At 31.5% G+C, this 15,097-nt stretch overlaps 2 protein-coding genes across 2 annotated transcripts; both read right to left on the bottom strand.

Annotated features, from left to right (window-relative positions):
- Nucleotides 1-3,092: 3,092 nt before the first annotated feature.
- LOC145160635 (glycerophosphodiester phosphodiesterase GDPD2-like) lies at nt 3,093-6,075 on the bottom strand. The gene is made up of 7 exons (XM_079079913.1): nt 5,726-6,075; nt 5,451-5,632; nt 4,480-4,539; nt 4,093-4,371; nt 3,916-4,011; nt 3,595-3,791; nt 3,093-3,499 (listed from the first exon to the last, which is right to left on the bottom strand). The coding sequence occupies exons 1-7, from the start codon at nt 5,823-5,825 to the stop codon at nt 3,292-3,294; spliced, it is 1,122 nt and encodes a 373-aa protein (XP_078936039.1). The 5' UTR covers nt 5,826-6,075; the 3' UTR covers nt 3,093-3,291.
- A 4,461-nt stretch (nt 6,076-10,536) lies between these two features.
- LOC145160634 (putative serine/threonine-protein kinase PBL7) lies at nt 10,537-14,228 on the bottom strand. The gene is made up of 6 exons (XM_079079912.1): nt 13,892-14,228; nt 12,738-13,014; nt 12,157-12,368; nt 11,896-12,085; nt 11,296-11,684; nt 10,537-11,202 (listed from the first exon to the last, which is right to left on the bottom strand). Exons 2-6 carry the CDS (start codon nt 12,964-12,966, stop codon nt 10,813-10,815), a joined length of 1,410 nt encoding a protein of 469 aa, XP_078936038.1. The 5' UTR covers nt 12,967-13,014; nt 13,892-14,228; the 3' UTR covers nt 10,537-10,812.
- Nucleotides 14,229-15,097: the final 869 nt, after the last annotated feature.

The raw sequence follows: 15,097 nt of genomic DNA, 5'->3' as shown, positions 1-15,097 counted from the left end.
TGCAATACAACATGTTCTTATTGTTAGTTCCAATGCTCTTTGGTACTTAATGACGACACTGTGTACTTGGTCACTATCTTTGAGTGTCAGGTTATAAGGTTCGATCCTCGAAGCATGCCTACACGGATCGGTATATACATATGGTTTGACATATATATATATATATATATATATATATATATATATATATATATATATATATATATATATATATATATATATATATATATATGCGAAAATACAAATAATTTGTAAAAATGTCAAAACAAAGAAAAGATATGAGATTGTGCTACCTCAACCTTATATTTTGGACAATGATCTATCCAAACTTTGAATTGCATGATGATAATAGATTATAAAGGAGAAATTGTTTCATATTAGCAAAACATGTTTTTTGACATTTTATTATGAAAACTTGAATTTAAAAGCGGTTAAGAACGTGAAAAAAAAAGAGAAATTGTTAAAACCAACTTTAAATCTATATTACCACAATACCCTCAAATGTAAACTTATTATCTTTAATTTATTACTAATAAATTTAATTTTTAATGTACACGTGTTTGGTTTTTATAAGATAAAATATGTTTTCGCATTTTCGCAAAATATTTATGTTTTCGCATGAATTTACTTGTGTGTGTCTATATATATATATATATATATATATATATATATATATATATATATATATATATACAAACACCTATTTGTATGCATATAAATACATAAATATATACAAATATGTTATTATGAAATAGTTCTTTGTAACTTTGTATATATTTTTTTGGAATATATACTAAAGTCCCAATATTTTCAACAATTTGACAATAATGTCCTAAACTTTATTATTATCTTTTTTACAATAAAGTTGTAACTACCAGCAGTTTTTGATATGTTTACCATTTTTTGCCGGTTAGCCGGTAATTAGGATTTTACTGTCAATAAAATAAAGTTTCAGACTTTCTTGTCATATCGTTGAAAATATTTGGAATTTAGTGTATAGTCCTGGTTTACCTAGAAATGAATAATTTTATCAGCCTCGTGATACCCAATCGGTAGCCCAAGAGCTTTTAATTATGATTTTCGTCGCATCACCACTATTTTTCTTACCATTATCATCTTTACCTTACTATAATCACGATCCGAGGTAGGGATGTTCGTTTGGATGGATCGGTTTGATCCGATTCGATCAAGTAAATCCAAATAGATTTCGGTTTTCAAAACACGGATTCGAATAATCCAAACAAAATTCAAATCCGATTCGATCCAACCAAATTACAATTCGCTTGGATCAGTTTTTATAATTCTGTTTTTAAAGGTAAAACATTATAAAAAATATATTACTTAAATATTAGCCAACTTTATAAAAGTAACTAAAAAAACTTTTTGTTATGAACTATAATTTATAAACAATTATTAAGAAAATTTGATTATAATTTAATATTTCATTGACAAAAAACTTTTGATAAGAAGTACATATTAATGTATTATATTGGATGAAAGTTTATAATAATTAAAAAATAATTTTGTAAATTTATAAATGATTAAAGATATATATATATATATATATATATATATATATATATATATATATATTCAAAATAAGTAATAAGTTGTTATTCGATTTTTTTGGATTATGCGGTTCTTATTTAATAAACCAAAATCAATCCAAAATCCAAAATAATAATTAGGTTTAGCTTAGAATCAATCCAAAAATCTCAATATCCGAACCAAATAATCCAATCCAAATTGACCGATTGGACAATTCGGTTTTAACCAAATAATGAACAGCCCTAATCCGAGGAAACATATGCAAAAGAGAGAGCGATAGTGGATGAGAAGACTTGTAAAGTTTTCTTCTTGGTTCACCGCTAAATCTTGAACTGAAAAGAGGGGACATGTTGTACAAACATAAACAACACACGCCCAGTTTCTTAGTTCATCATTTTTAAGACTGCAAAAAGCCGACACAACCCTGGTTCTTTATTATTTTCTTGATTATCTTCATTTTTTCAATGCTGGTTTGTTGAGATTAAAAAAATATATATATTTAACAAGAAGCAAACATTAAGAATTCAACACGATCTAGCTGACTAGAGCAGAACAGGTTCCAATAACTCTTATTCTTAAAGACTATCATACTATTAAATTTCTAAAAAAAAGGGATATATACACAAAAGCTCCAATATTCTCAACGATTTGACAAAAAAGTCTTAAACTTTATTTTTTTTACAGTAAAGTCTTAATTCACGATTTGACAAGAAAATTCTAAACTTTATTTTTTTGACAGTAAACTCTAATTACCGGCTAACCGGCAAAAAATGGTAAGTTTGTAAAAAATTGACGGTGGTTAGGACTTTACTGTAAGAAAAATAAAATTTAGAACTTTTTTGTAAAATCGTTGAAAATATTTGAACTTTAAAAAATAAGGTATATACACAGTATAATAATTTATTTACATAGGTGTATTATTTCATGCATTTTCACATAATATAAAAAGTTTCGCATACAAAAATGTGTTTAAAAAAAAGTTTTATTTCGAAAAAAGAATGTTTTTATATGAAAATATGTTTTTTTTTATAAATATGATTTTGTAATGCAAAATTTTGATAAAAAAAGACGTAAAAATTTAAAATTTTAACAAATTTTGAAATATGGGTTAAAAATATAAATTTTGGACTATTATTGTAATAAAATTTAAAATCTTTGTCAAAATTATAACTTTTGAAAGGGATAACATGTTTAGGTAAAAAGTTGTCGGTTTTTAGGATATATATATATATATATATATATATATATATATATATATATATATATATATATATATATATATATATATATATATAAGAATTTTTATTATTAAGAACTAGAAATGTATGATAATCTTTAGTTTTATATTTTGGTCATAATAACTTTTGTATTTTATATTTTGGCTACAATACTTTTCTATATTGGCAGATCTGATCCCTAGACTTTTTGGTTTCAAACTTTAACCATAAACTTTTGTATTGGTTTGTTCCTAATTAGTTCTATATGACATTCACTTTATATTCTTCCACAAAAATTCGAAATGTCCTTTCAACCAAATAACCAAATAATTAAAAGAAGAATCTATTCGATTCATATATTAGTGAAAACCATGTTTCTGACAATGAACGATGACCCCCGATTCAAGACCTCCATTCTCAACCCTATGTACAAGATAACCAGACTATATATATATTTTTTTATAGGGAGTAGGGGTCTATATATATTAAATCGTCCAAAACATTAGAAACTATTTCCAATTCCATCTTAATGTTGTATCACCTTAGAAATCAAGTTTAAGAGAAACGACAACTCGATTAAACCCTTCTCTGTTTCTTCACTTTTAACTTCACCATGTCCAGAACCTTTTCTTGTCTTCGTTTCCTCAACTGCCCTCGCTATTTCTTCAACCAGATCCACAATCACTCCATCCACGCCCATTAGCTGTTGAACGTGTACTGTTTCTTGGATATTACTGTTTTGCCCATACAAAAAATACACACCATTAGTTCTATTACCCTCTTCTAAAATTATTATTTTTCTAAAATACGAAACTTAAGTCAGACTTACTTCAATTTGCCATATGTGAGAAGGCCGAGATTTGATTCTTTGATCTCTCGTGCTGCCGACGGATTTCCGAAAATACCCTTAACTTCTGAAACTATACCATCCAATCCACCCCCAACTGCCAACTTCCTTGCTTCTTCTAATGAATTCCTTCGCACATCATCATAAACCTCGGTTCCTCCGTTTGTCAAAAAGTAAACCTGTTTTTTCAACAAAAGAAAACTACATCAATATATATTTTATTCAAGGTGGAATGGGCCGGAAAACACAAATATGGGCCCACCCGCGTAATAAGAAGAAAATCTTGAAGGCATATATACTCACGGGGTATTTTTGTTGAAGTTTCTTCATAAGTAAAGCAGCATCCGGTTGGAAGCTTGAAAATATTATGGGCCTATCGTTAGCATGCTCGGAAACAACCTGAAAATAATAGGATTTTTAATTAACAGCCCTTTCTACGGATAATCACTGGTTAAAGAATGATTATATAATAATATATACCTTTAATACGACTTCAAGAGCATGGATGAGATGGTCTTGTTCATAGACACGATGATCATCAAACTTCAACTCTATGTTAAATCCAAGTCTAGTGTTTACTTTTTCGAATGCTTCTTGTAAAGTACAAGAATGATCATCAGATTCAACCTGCCACCCAACAACGGTGCCATTTACTTTCCTAGCCAATGCTTTTCCTTCCATGCTGACTTCCCGTTGGGGGCCGTATGCAAAGAATTCCTTCATTGTTAAATCGGTCACTCTCTTTTCAACCACTGAACCCTACAAAAATTAATATTGGATCAATAATTAGTACATTTATAGTAAATCATGAAGGTTAGATCTACGTGTCCATTTTGAACATATATATACTAGTAAATCACGCCTTACATTTTCTTGAGAGAGGATGAAGTCGTCGTGGAAAATGATGGCTACGTCATCTTTTGTTACCTGCAAAAGATTTAACATTGTTACATTACCACCTAAAAACTATAAGATATCAATTATATAAAAGTAATTACTAATTTCATCCTACTTTATTTGGTATGAAATTTCAATATTTAGCAAACAGTAAATTAGCTTCAAAATTTTGTATCAACTCAAACGTTTTTTTTTTTTTTATATAGGAGATAAAATTATATCCTTTTAGAGACTAAATATACGGATAGTCTTTCATCAAAGAATAAAACGTTGCAATTTCGTGTGCCATAGCAAATATATTTATTGTATACATAGACATGTCAAAAATCAATCGTTATGATTCTATTAGTGGGCGTTAAGATGCAGATGCAAAATTTGAAACTAGTTATGATGTTAAATAAGATCTAAGATATGAATAAAAGGATTTTAAATTAAATAAAAAAAAAAAGATAAATGTACGAATTTATTTTATCATTTGATATATTATAATCAAATTATCAAAAACACAATTTGTATATACAAACATAAAAATCTAATTAAAATTATAGATAAGATACATTAATTAAATAATCTATTTCAAACTTCTATGCAAACAACCCCATGATAACGTTGCAGAGAAACAAAGAAAGCGCCAAAAGCTATTAGGATTAGACTTTCTTTTTTTCTTTTCAAAAAAGGGAACACGGAAAATCGAAACCGAAATCAAAAACATTTTTCAGATCAGAACAAAATAGAAATATTAACAGGCCCTTCGAGCTTTAGAATTATCTAAAATCATACGTTCCAAGCTGCATATACACGACCAGCGATCAGACGTAGCAGGAAAATAAATTATTCGAAATCATATTCATACGTACATATCATTTGCATCGACGCGATCAAAGATAAATTTCATAAACGATGGGAAACAAGGGGTGGCCGGAGCGGCGTTAGAATAATACCTGAACGTCAAACTCAATGTAATCGATAGGGTGTTTGGCAGCGTTGTTGAAGGAAAGAATAGAGTTCTCCTTAAAGGCCTTCATTCTCCGATCGGTCGAGTGCAATATATTCATGCCGTGACCTCTGTGGCCGATCACCGTAAATTTAGGCGAATTATCGACACTTTTGCTCACATCGACAGCTATTCCACGAAAAAACAACAAATCCACATCAAAACTTCACCTACGAGGCTACAACAAACGTCTGAAATTTTTTTCCAAGAAGAATATCATACCGATAGGGAGGCGCGTGGCATATAGAGAGAATGAGGCTGCAGTTTCCGGAACTTGATCGAGATTTGGTACGTCGGAGATATAAACGGCCTTGGTTGCCATTGTAAGAAGATGAAATCAAAGTGTTGAAGAGAGAAGGGAGAAGGAGGTTAGGATACAACGAGGAAGAAAGGGGTTTGGGAAGCGTATTTAATCAATGCTGAAAGAATCAGCAATGGATGAGAGGAATTACTCGAGATCGGATCTTCTCTCGGAATATTCCTCTCCGCTTCCGAAACTTCCCTTTTTCCTTTTGAATTTGATGGATGTGTTTATGGTTTTGTGCTTAGGATATTCCAATTTCCAAACAAACCTGCCTCTTTATATAACATTATGCCTCTATAATCGAACCGCATATTCCGTTTGTCCATTGACGGAATTCTAGCGTCCATATTGGAAAATGGAAATAATTTTTTAACCGTGGACGTTTGTCGTCCTCATCAAAAGGCGTTTGGATATAATTTATTCAACTAATTATCTAATTTTAATTCGTAATATCAAAATGTGATATTGTATTCTCTAGGTTTGAAAAAACAAAAGAAAATGAAAGATTTCTTTATTTTTTTCTTTTATGCCTTTCAAAATGTGATACAAGTTTCTTTTCAATTCTGACTTTTTTATAAATATCATATATTTCAATAAAATCAAAATTACAAAATTGTTTGTTTTCATTATGTTTTACATGCAACTTGATAACATAGAAAACGTTTTTTATTTTTTTCAACTAATACGAACAAATTAAATACTTTTTTTGTACCTTGTCATCAAAAAGAAGTTTGTTAGGTTGCATGAAGCATTTTATGCATTGTTTTAATAAGTTTTAGGTCATCGTAGACGCGTGAAGGTGTCAAAGAGGATGACCAACTCATCACAACACCATTATACCAACACCAAGGGGTGGTGTTTATGCGCGGAGGCCAGAGAGAGAGAGAGAGAGAGAGAGAGAGAGAGAGAGAGAGAGAGAGAGAGAGAGAGAGAGAGAGAGAGAGAGAGAGAGAGAGAGAGAGAGAGAGAGAGAGAGAGAGAGAGAGAGAGAGAGAGAGAGAGAGAGAGAGAGAGAGAGAGAGAGAGAGAGAGAGAGAGAGAGAGAGAGAGAGAGAGAGAGAGACTTCTTCTCTCCCTCTTGTGAAGTTATGTAATCCATCTCACGCCACACCTCGACTGTGGGGCCTTGGGACAGTATTCATGCATAGGATTAGGAGTCACATGTGCCTTACTAAAAGTCCGTAAGGACCATACCAGATGGCCTTATGTTGATTAGCATCATTTCATGTACATAATAATATCATAACAAGTATTACACGCCATGGTGGGATTGTACACATATTTATGATACGACTTACTTTCGGTGTCATGGTTTGATTATAAGGTTGCTTGGATGAGAAGAAATTAGAAGAATACAAATAAGCTAAAAAGTAGAAGAATTAAGTGTGCATCTCGATAACGTGTCCATGTTGATTATCCAAGCAATGTATCGATGGTGATGGTCATCGATTTAACATTGTCATATCGGTCAAACAATCACGAAAAGGGCACGTCACATTTTAAATCTTTGCATGACACGACCATGTCTCAAAGTATACTTTTAAATTTTCGAATGACATGACCATTTCACTATTTGGGCATAATATGACATGGTCATGCCAACTGTTTTTTTCTTAAACAAAGTTATTTTTTTGTTTTTAAAGCTATTACAAGAAAATCAGTGTGAAGTTCTCTCTCTCTCTCTCTCTCTCTCTCTCTCTCTCTCTCTCTCTCTCTCTCTCTCTCTCTCTCTCTCTCTCTCTCTCTCTATATATATATATATATATATATATATATATATATATATATATATATATATATATATATATATATATATATATATATATATATAGAACCATTATTAATCAAGGAACCAATAAACCAATCTAAAACGTCGAAATTTAAAGCAATCAACAACAAAATGAATGGTTGTAGACTTTTACAATGGAAGCATATGCACCGGATTATAACAAAATCCAATTCTTTTTTTCGTTTAATTTTTTTAGACATTTTTTTATCTTAAAAAAAAACTGAATATACCATTTTTCATTATTTTTCGTCATCTTTCCATAGATATCCATATTAATATACAAAAAATGATTTTTTTTTTCAAAAAGACCCACTTCATTTCTTTGTTTTATTAAAAGTTTAAGGACTATTTTTTATCGAAAAAATTTAATAAATATATCAAAATTCATATTTTTTGGTACTCTTTAAACATAGATTCATATTGATGTAAAAAAACAACAACAATGAAATTTCAATATAAATTCACATTATTAATCTGCTCAGATTCACATTGTGAATCTGCCCAAATTCACATTGTGAATCTAAGCAGATTCACAATGTGAATAATAGTAAGTCGGATTCACATTGTAAATGTTAAAATTGAAATATTTACAGTTTAGATTCACAGTGTGAATCTGAACTGATCAAGATTTTTTTAATCGATGTTGATGTTATTTGATAGATGACAAAAAATTAAAAATTTTGGTATAATTAGTTTTTTTTTTGATAAAAATAAACTTAAATGTTGAAAAAACAACAAAATGAAGTAGGTTTTTTCGGAAAAAAAAGTTTGTTTTTTATATATATCAACATGGATCTCTATGGAAAAATGATAAAAAATCGTGAACAATGGTATATTCGATTTTTTTTCGATAATAAACGCGGCTTAAAAAAATTAAACAAAAAAAAATGGTTTTGTGGTAAAGATGTGAGTTTTATGGTATAATCCGTTGTATGTGTCCAATTTACAAGTGTATATTCATTCCTTGGCCGTTGATCATTTTAAATTTTGACGCTCACGATTTGTTCCTTGATTCGTGTTTAATAATAGTTCTCTATTGAACCTCACCATCATATATATATATATATATATATATATATATATAGGTTGACAAGCAGTGGCGTAGCTATTCATGCCCAAGGTAAGTCCTAGGACCTACCTTTTTTTTCTTAATACAACAAATATATATAAAAAAAACAAAGAACTACCTTATTTTTGTCAAAAGATCTACATTTTCATATTTTTTCAATTTCATTTACATAAGGAACCACATGGTTTTTGGTTCTAGATTCGCCACTGTTAACAATGCTTGATCATGTTAGAAACTTAGACCATATCCCAAGAATTTAAATTAAAAGGATTGATCTGTTAATTAACCGGATTTAAAATCTCATATTAACAAACTAATTTTGGGTTGGCCCGGGTTAAGTCGATTTTTGCTAATTTTACTTGTTACATAAAAATTGTGTGGTTTCCTTCCACTCTAATCATCCCACATTTATATGATAGAGAATATCATCCTTAACACCACATTACACTAATAATTTAGTGCATGTCGTAATTTGATGTTCCTAAACGTTCAGTATAAAATTAGTTATATATATATATATATATATATATATATATATATATATATATATATATATATATATATATATATATATATATGATACAAAATTAACTAACTTTGACTTATATACTCAATGTGTTGATTCGAAATAACCATGTTCAAGTTGATGATGATGAAGACACGGTTCAAGTATAAAGTAGTGCAGCGGACCGAGAATATATACGATTCTTTACGAGATGAAAGATTTGAGCATTTAATGTAGAATATGGAATGAATGCTTTAAAATAAACTCTTATGTGGTTGTATGGATTAAATTTCAATGTTGTGAAACTAGAATTATTCATCATGTCTTTTTAAGTTTAAAAAATATATACTTAAATTTCAATTTATTAAAGACATCATGCATATTTTAGAAACATACAATCATTTTTTTTGGAAACGCAGACGTTTAGTCTACATGTTCTTCTACAACAAATGTGATATGTAGACTTGAAAACATTTTACATTTTCAAAAACGAACAAGAGAATGACCTTAGTGGCGCATATTATCTAGATTTAGTCCTTATCTTTTGGTCTTCTGATTCGTCAAATTCTTCTTTGTGTCGATTTCTCTGTGTTGTATTCTCCTTTGTGCTCACAGTTCAGTAACAAATAAGGGAACCAGAGAATGTAAGTTTTTCATTCAAATTGAACAACTTCTACTTGTTTGTTGCTTTTAGGATTGATTAGGGATGCATGATTTAGAGTCAAAAATCTTATTTTGTAATCTTTGCATTTCTTGTATAATTCAAATTGTAACATTATCGACCTCTTTCAAACTTTGATGATCGATTGGAAGGTATTAAGTAAATTTATTAGGATTGATATTACAGGTTTACACTGTAAACTAAACTTACTGGTACACATTTTCTTTTTCTTTTTATCTTTTCGGTTTTATTTTTCATCACACATCGGTTCCCCTATTATTGTAATCTTTCCACAAGGGCAAACAACACTCCTCAAAAAAGATGGAGACAAGGAGTCGAGGACATGAGAAGATGGCACAAAAGATGACGATTCAAAGAGGGGAGAATGGTTGTAATCAGCAAGAAGAACTAAAAGGAAGTGGAGATTTTATTAACTGGATCAAGGAAAAGGGAGTACGGAGTTTTCTTGGCGATAAAAGAAGTTGAGGTAGAGGTATTTTTACACATTGGCTTGACAAGTAAAGCTTATATGCCGTTATAGCTAAAAACTAACGCCTTTTAACATGTTTAACGGTTTTAGATTAATTCATTGTATGATTTTGTTTCATTTGAAAAGGTTAGTGTTACATATTTTGTATAAAAGTTAAGAATGTTGCATAAAATAGGGAAAAAAAACCTTATTGCATAAATAAGTCATTTGCCCAATTGAATAAATGCAAAACTTTACATAAATGAGCATTTAACCCTTTCTTTTCATGCTATCAATATATCTTCCAAAAAAAGAAAAAGAAAACAAACCTCTAGTCTAAACTTATCTATACCATCAATATACCTACCTATGTATCTACATCCAAAGACAAAATCCTAAATTATCACAAATCATTATCGGAATTACATGGGTCTATTAACAAAAAGATAGAACTCAACAAAATCGTTGGTTTTACTTACTACATGTTGTCTGATAATTTTAATTGCAGAGCATTATAACGGCGTTGTGTTTGCTGCTTCATGCTTATACCTCTTTCCCCACATTTTAGCCTCTTCTATTGCTTTAGCTCTTTCATCCTCATCCTCCTCTTTCAACCCATCATTTTCATCATCACTTGAATCCAAATTTACAATCAATCCACTATTGCCATTCTGATTCCAATTCCGATTCCGATCTCCAACCATAACCGGATCGGAAAGAGACGCCACAAAATCCAACGCATCCACAACTTCACTCATATCCGGCCTTTTTTCTTGATCATTATTCATACACATCAACGCCACCTCCACAGCTTTCCTCACCGATCTTTGCATAAATTCCCCTTTCATCCTCGGATCCGCTAGCTTCACATACTTCCTTTTGTCAATCAACATCGGGTTCGCCTATAACAGACTTAATATAGTAAGCCATACATGACTATATATATTGACTTCATACAGAAAGAACTGACTTAACTTAACAGAGAAAGAAAGTACCCATTCGATAAGATATTGACCACCTTCTTTTGTGTCGTCTAATGCTTGTCTTCCTGTTACTAGTTCCAACAAAACCACCCCAAAACTGTATGTATCGGATTTTATGGTCAGGTGGCCTGTGAACCCGTACTCAGGTGCACAGTAACCCATTGTGCCCATCACCCGTGTTGATATGTATGATTTATCATCCAATGGTCCGAATTTAGCTAAACCCAGATCAGAAATCTTTGGGTCGTACCCTTCACCTAACAATATGTTGGCTGATTTCATGTCCCTGTAGATTATACGAGGTTCACAATGATTATGTAGGTAATCAAGGCCTCTAGCTGTTCCTACTGCTATTTTCATCCTCGTGTTCCAATCAAGTGGCTTCATATTTGGTCTGGGTTCTGCCCAAGAATCAAATAAAACGAAAACAATCATGTTGGTATGAAGATTAGTTAGTATTTGTCACACATGACAAGACTGGATAAACTTTCTTGATGAGGATGAAGAAATCATTGGAGTCTGTGTCCCATTGACGTCAGACTGTCATGTCATGTTCTGTCTGTCTTGTCTTGTCCTCCTCCAGAGACCATAACATTGAAAATGACATTTTACCATGTAGGTGTTTTTCCAAGGATCCCAAGGGCATGAATTCATAAACTAGAAGATGTTGGTTGCTTTCGGAGCAATATCCGATCAAGGTAACGATATTTGGGTGACACACGAGTGAAAGCATTGTGATTTCAACTTGAAATTCCTTATTCCCTTGCAAACCATCTTTATTGAGTTTTTTAACAGCCACAACCTGACCATTTAATTACTAAATTAAAAAGTTAAAATACACTTTAAAAAACTGAACAAATCGAAGTTGTTTACTTGGTTAGGGTTTTCTAGGTTTCCTTTATATACTTGCCCAAATCCACCTTCCCCGAGATAGCGATCATGCCTGAAATTATTTGTAGCCTTTACAAGTTCTTGGTAACTGAATTCCCTTTGTTTCTTTCCAATAGTGTTCAAAGGAGCATCCACCTGTTTTGTTTCTGACTTTTCTGTTGATTGATTAAGCAGATCGTTATCCACCTTTTGAACTGCATCTCAACACCATATATACAATCACGAATTCATATACTAATTTCCCTATAAATATCCTTCTAGCAACAGATCTTAGTATTTCTCATGTCAGATAATTCTTAAAAACTAAAGTTAAAACATACTGCATGCTTCCAGATCACTTCTAAGTTCTAACCCTAAATACTAATCAGATCCTTTACATCATTCAATCGAGCATATATAATAGGAACTTCGATAATTCAAAGTCCAATTCTTATAACAAACATGAATAAATCAACAATCGGTTCAATTTTATATCTATGCTTGGGTATTGACCTCCAATATATTAATCATCCAATTCAAAAACCTGATAAAGAGAAAAATTAAGACGTAGAAGAAATACATACACATATAGAGATATATATAGATATATATTGTGGGGAGACCTGTAGGAGTGGTGGCGGCATCTGGTGGCTTACAATCACGTTGTTCATCGGAAATGGCATTATCTTTGGGGTTAACTTTCCGGCGTCCGGGAAAACACAGACATGCTAATCCTCCCATCTTCAAACCCAATGTTCCAAGATGCATTTTCAACACCCAAATAGACCCACCAACACAAGACTGGTAAATCATACATGCAATGATTATACAGTTCTTGGGGTTTCTTACTACGAGAATTGCCTGGGAAAAATTTTACAACTTCAAAAATAAGCAAAAAATAGCTCCAATAATAGAAGTACATTATTAACCCGTGACACAAAGAATAATAACTAGATTTAACAAAAAAATCAATAGCAAGTTTAATTATTTTAAATATTTGGTATTAATCTCTTGAAAATAAGATGGAAAGTTCTGAATTTTTTTGTCTTTAGGTATTCATTTCCACTGATATAGATGTTAGGTTGTAAAAGCAATTTCACACACACAGAGTATAAATGCAAGAACGAAAAATAAGAACACAAGTCATGATTATTTCATATTAATTTACTATATCAATCGAATGATTCATTATTTATGTATCTTAGCACAAGAGGCATTGAGGAAGGGAGAAGGATCACTACAAAAGTCTTGATTATTTCAAAGAATGTACAAGAGGGAGATGTGGAGTTCAAAAAAAGGATAGGAGAGTATGGTGATTGGAGTAGCACCACTTCGTTCCATCATTCAGGAACATTAAACTCAAGCCTGTACAAATTTTCAAAGGAATAAATTTGACAAATCGACACCCCACTGTACAAAAATTTCAGAAAACAGAACTGATCAATTTTGGAACCTCACTGTAGTTCATAAAGGCAATGGCAATCAATGTGCAAAGACAAGGTCCAAGACCATAGTAATCCTAATCCATCAATAAAAAGTAGCACAAAATCCATCTAATGCAAATCAAAGGGTGCTGATGGCATGATGCCTATTTGAACTGCCTACGACTTTGCACAAAATGAAGCATACAACCAGGATCAATATTAAAGCCCAAAGTACAACTGGTGAAAGAATGAAGAATAGAAGAATGACGAACCTGATTAGCAAGAGAGACAAAATCAAACTTCAGAAATCATACCTGAATTGCAAAATTCCCTGAAGTGGAAGGCAGAGGTGGTGAGATGGTTGGGGTTCGATGATGTGCCTGTGTGCGAGAGGTACAGGAGAGACAAGGGAAAAAGGAAAATCGAAGGGAGGCGTGGAAGGCAAAGCCGCACGGTGGTGTTGTGGTGTTCGAGACGGGAGAGACAAGGGGAATAGGAAAATAGAAAAGAGGGTGGAAGGCGGCGCCTCACGGTGGTGCTGTGGTTGGACGGCAGTTGTTGCGGTGGGTGTCGCCGGCGGACGGGAGCTGCAGCAGCAGGGGTAAATTTTGGAGTTAGGGTTATTTGCACGTTCTTTCTACCGCTCAAGAAAAAGAAATGGGTCGGGTGTATAGTTGGGTCTGGTGGGTTAGGGAATAGGGAGTTCGATAAGTGGGTCATGTTTTAGCCTTTTGGGTAGAAGGGTGGGGCAAAGTAAATGGCTGATTTTTTTTTTTTCAGGTCCCGTTTTATAATTACTGACCCAGAGAGTGCTGATTCAGAAAGGTTTGTTTGGGTATGAAATCCTGATTGAATAAGAAATCATTGTGTTTGATTATACATCTAATAAAAAATGACAATTTTACCAATTGCTAAAGAATTAAAAAAACATACAAATTGTCATACAAAATATATTACACACAAATACTTTAAAAATTCAAATAAAAATTATAATAGGAATCATTGTTTTTTATAAAATTATAAATAAATTCATTGTTTTTCAGCAATTCAAACAATTCATTCATTTACCAAATTCACATTCATCAATCAATTTAAAAGATTGATAATCAGCCATTAATTTGAAGTTTAATAATTTTGTGTTACTTATGAGACATGCAACAAACACTAGCCATAACACTTGGAGCAAAAACATCAAATATTAAAAAGGAAAACAAATGATAAACTCATATGAATACAATCACATATAATCTGAATAACATTGAATTTTCAATCCCTGAAATAAAGTGATTGCATCTTGAATTTATAGAATAAAAAATAGAATAATAAGATCCAATATTATATCTACAATAGTCACACTACATCAGAGCTTGGAAAATCCAAGAACAGATGAATGGTCTAGCTCTTGTTGAACCTATAACTTTCTTTGATAAAAAATTAATTCATAACAAACTAAAGAACAATTGAATGATACTTAAATGCATACTCCAGGTTCAACCTAAATCATGATGTCACATAGGTTT

This window comes from Lactuca virosa, chromosome 2 (genome assembly GCF_052849685.1).
Source record: "Lactuca virosa cultivar CGN04683 chromosome 2, Lactuca_virosa_CGN04683_v6, whole genome shotgun sequence".
Classification (NCBI taxonomy): Eukaryota; Viridiplantae; Streptophyta; class Magnoliopsida; order Asterales; family Asteraceae; genus Lactuca; species Lactuca virosa.
Note: the sequence above shows the minus strand (reverse complement) of the source record. Positions and strands in the feature narration are given on the sequence as shown.

Coding starts and splice junctions, on each gene's coding strand:
- LOC145160635 (XM_079079913.1), bottom strand. CDS start 5,825: ATGGCAACCAAGGCCGTTTATATCTCCGACGTACCAAATCTCGATCAA. Junction 4,372..4,479: donor TCATCCTCTCTCAAGAAAAT/GTAAGGCGTGAT, acceptor TAATTTTTGTAG/GGTTCAGTGGTTGAAAAGAG. Junction 4,012..4,092: donor CTCTTGAAGTCGTATTAAAG/GTATATATTATT, acceptor TATTATTTTCAG/GTTGTTTCCGAGCATGCTAA.
- LOC145160634 (XM_079079912.1), bottom strand. CDS start 12,966: ATGATTTACCAGTCTTGTGTTGGTGGGTCTATTTGGGTGTTGAAAATG. Junction 12,086..12,156: donor ACCTAGAAAACCCTAACCAA/GTAAACAACTTC, acceptor TTAAATGGTCAG/GTTGTGGCTGTTAAAAAACT. Junction 11,203..11,295: donor GTCAATATCTTATCGAATGG/GTACTTTCTTTC, acceptor AGTCTGTTATAG/GCGAACCCGATGTTGATTGA.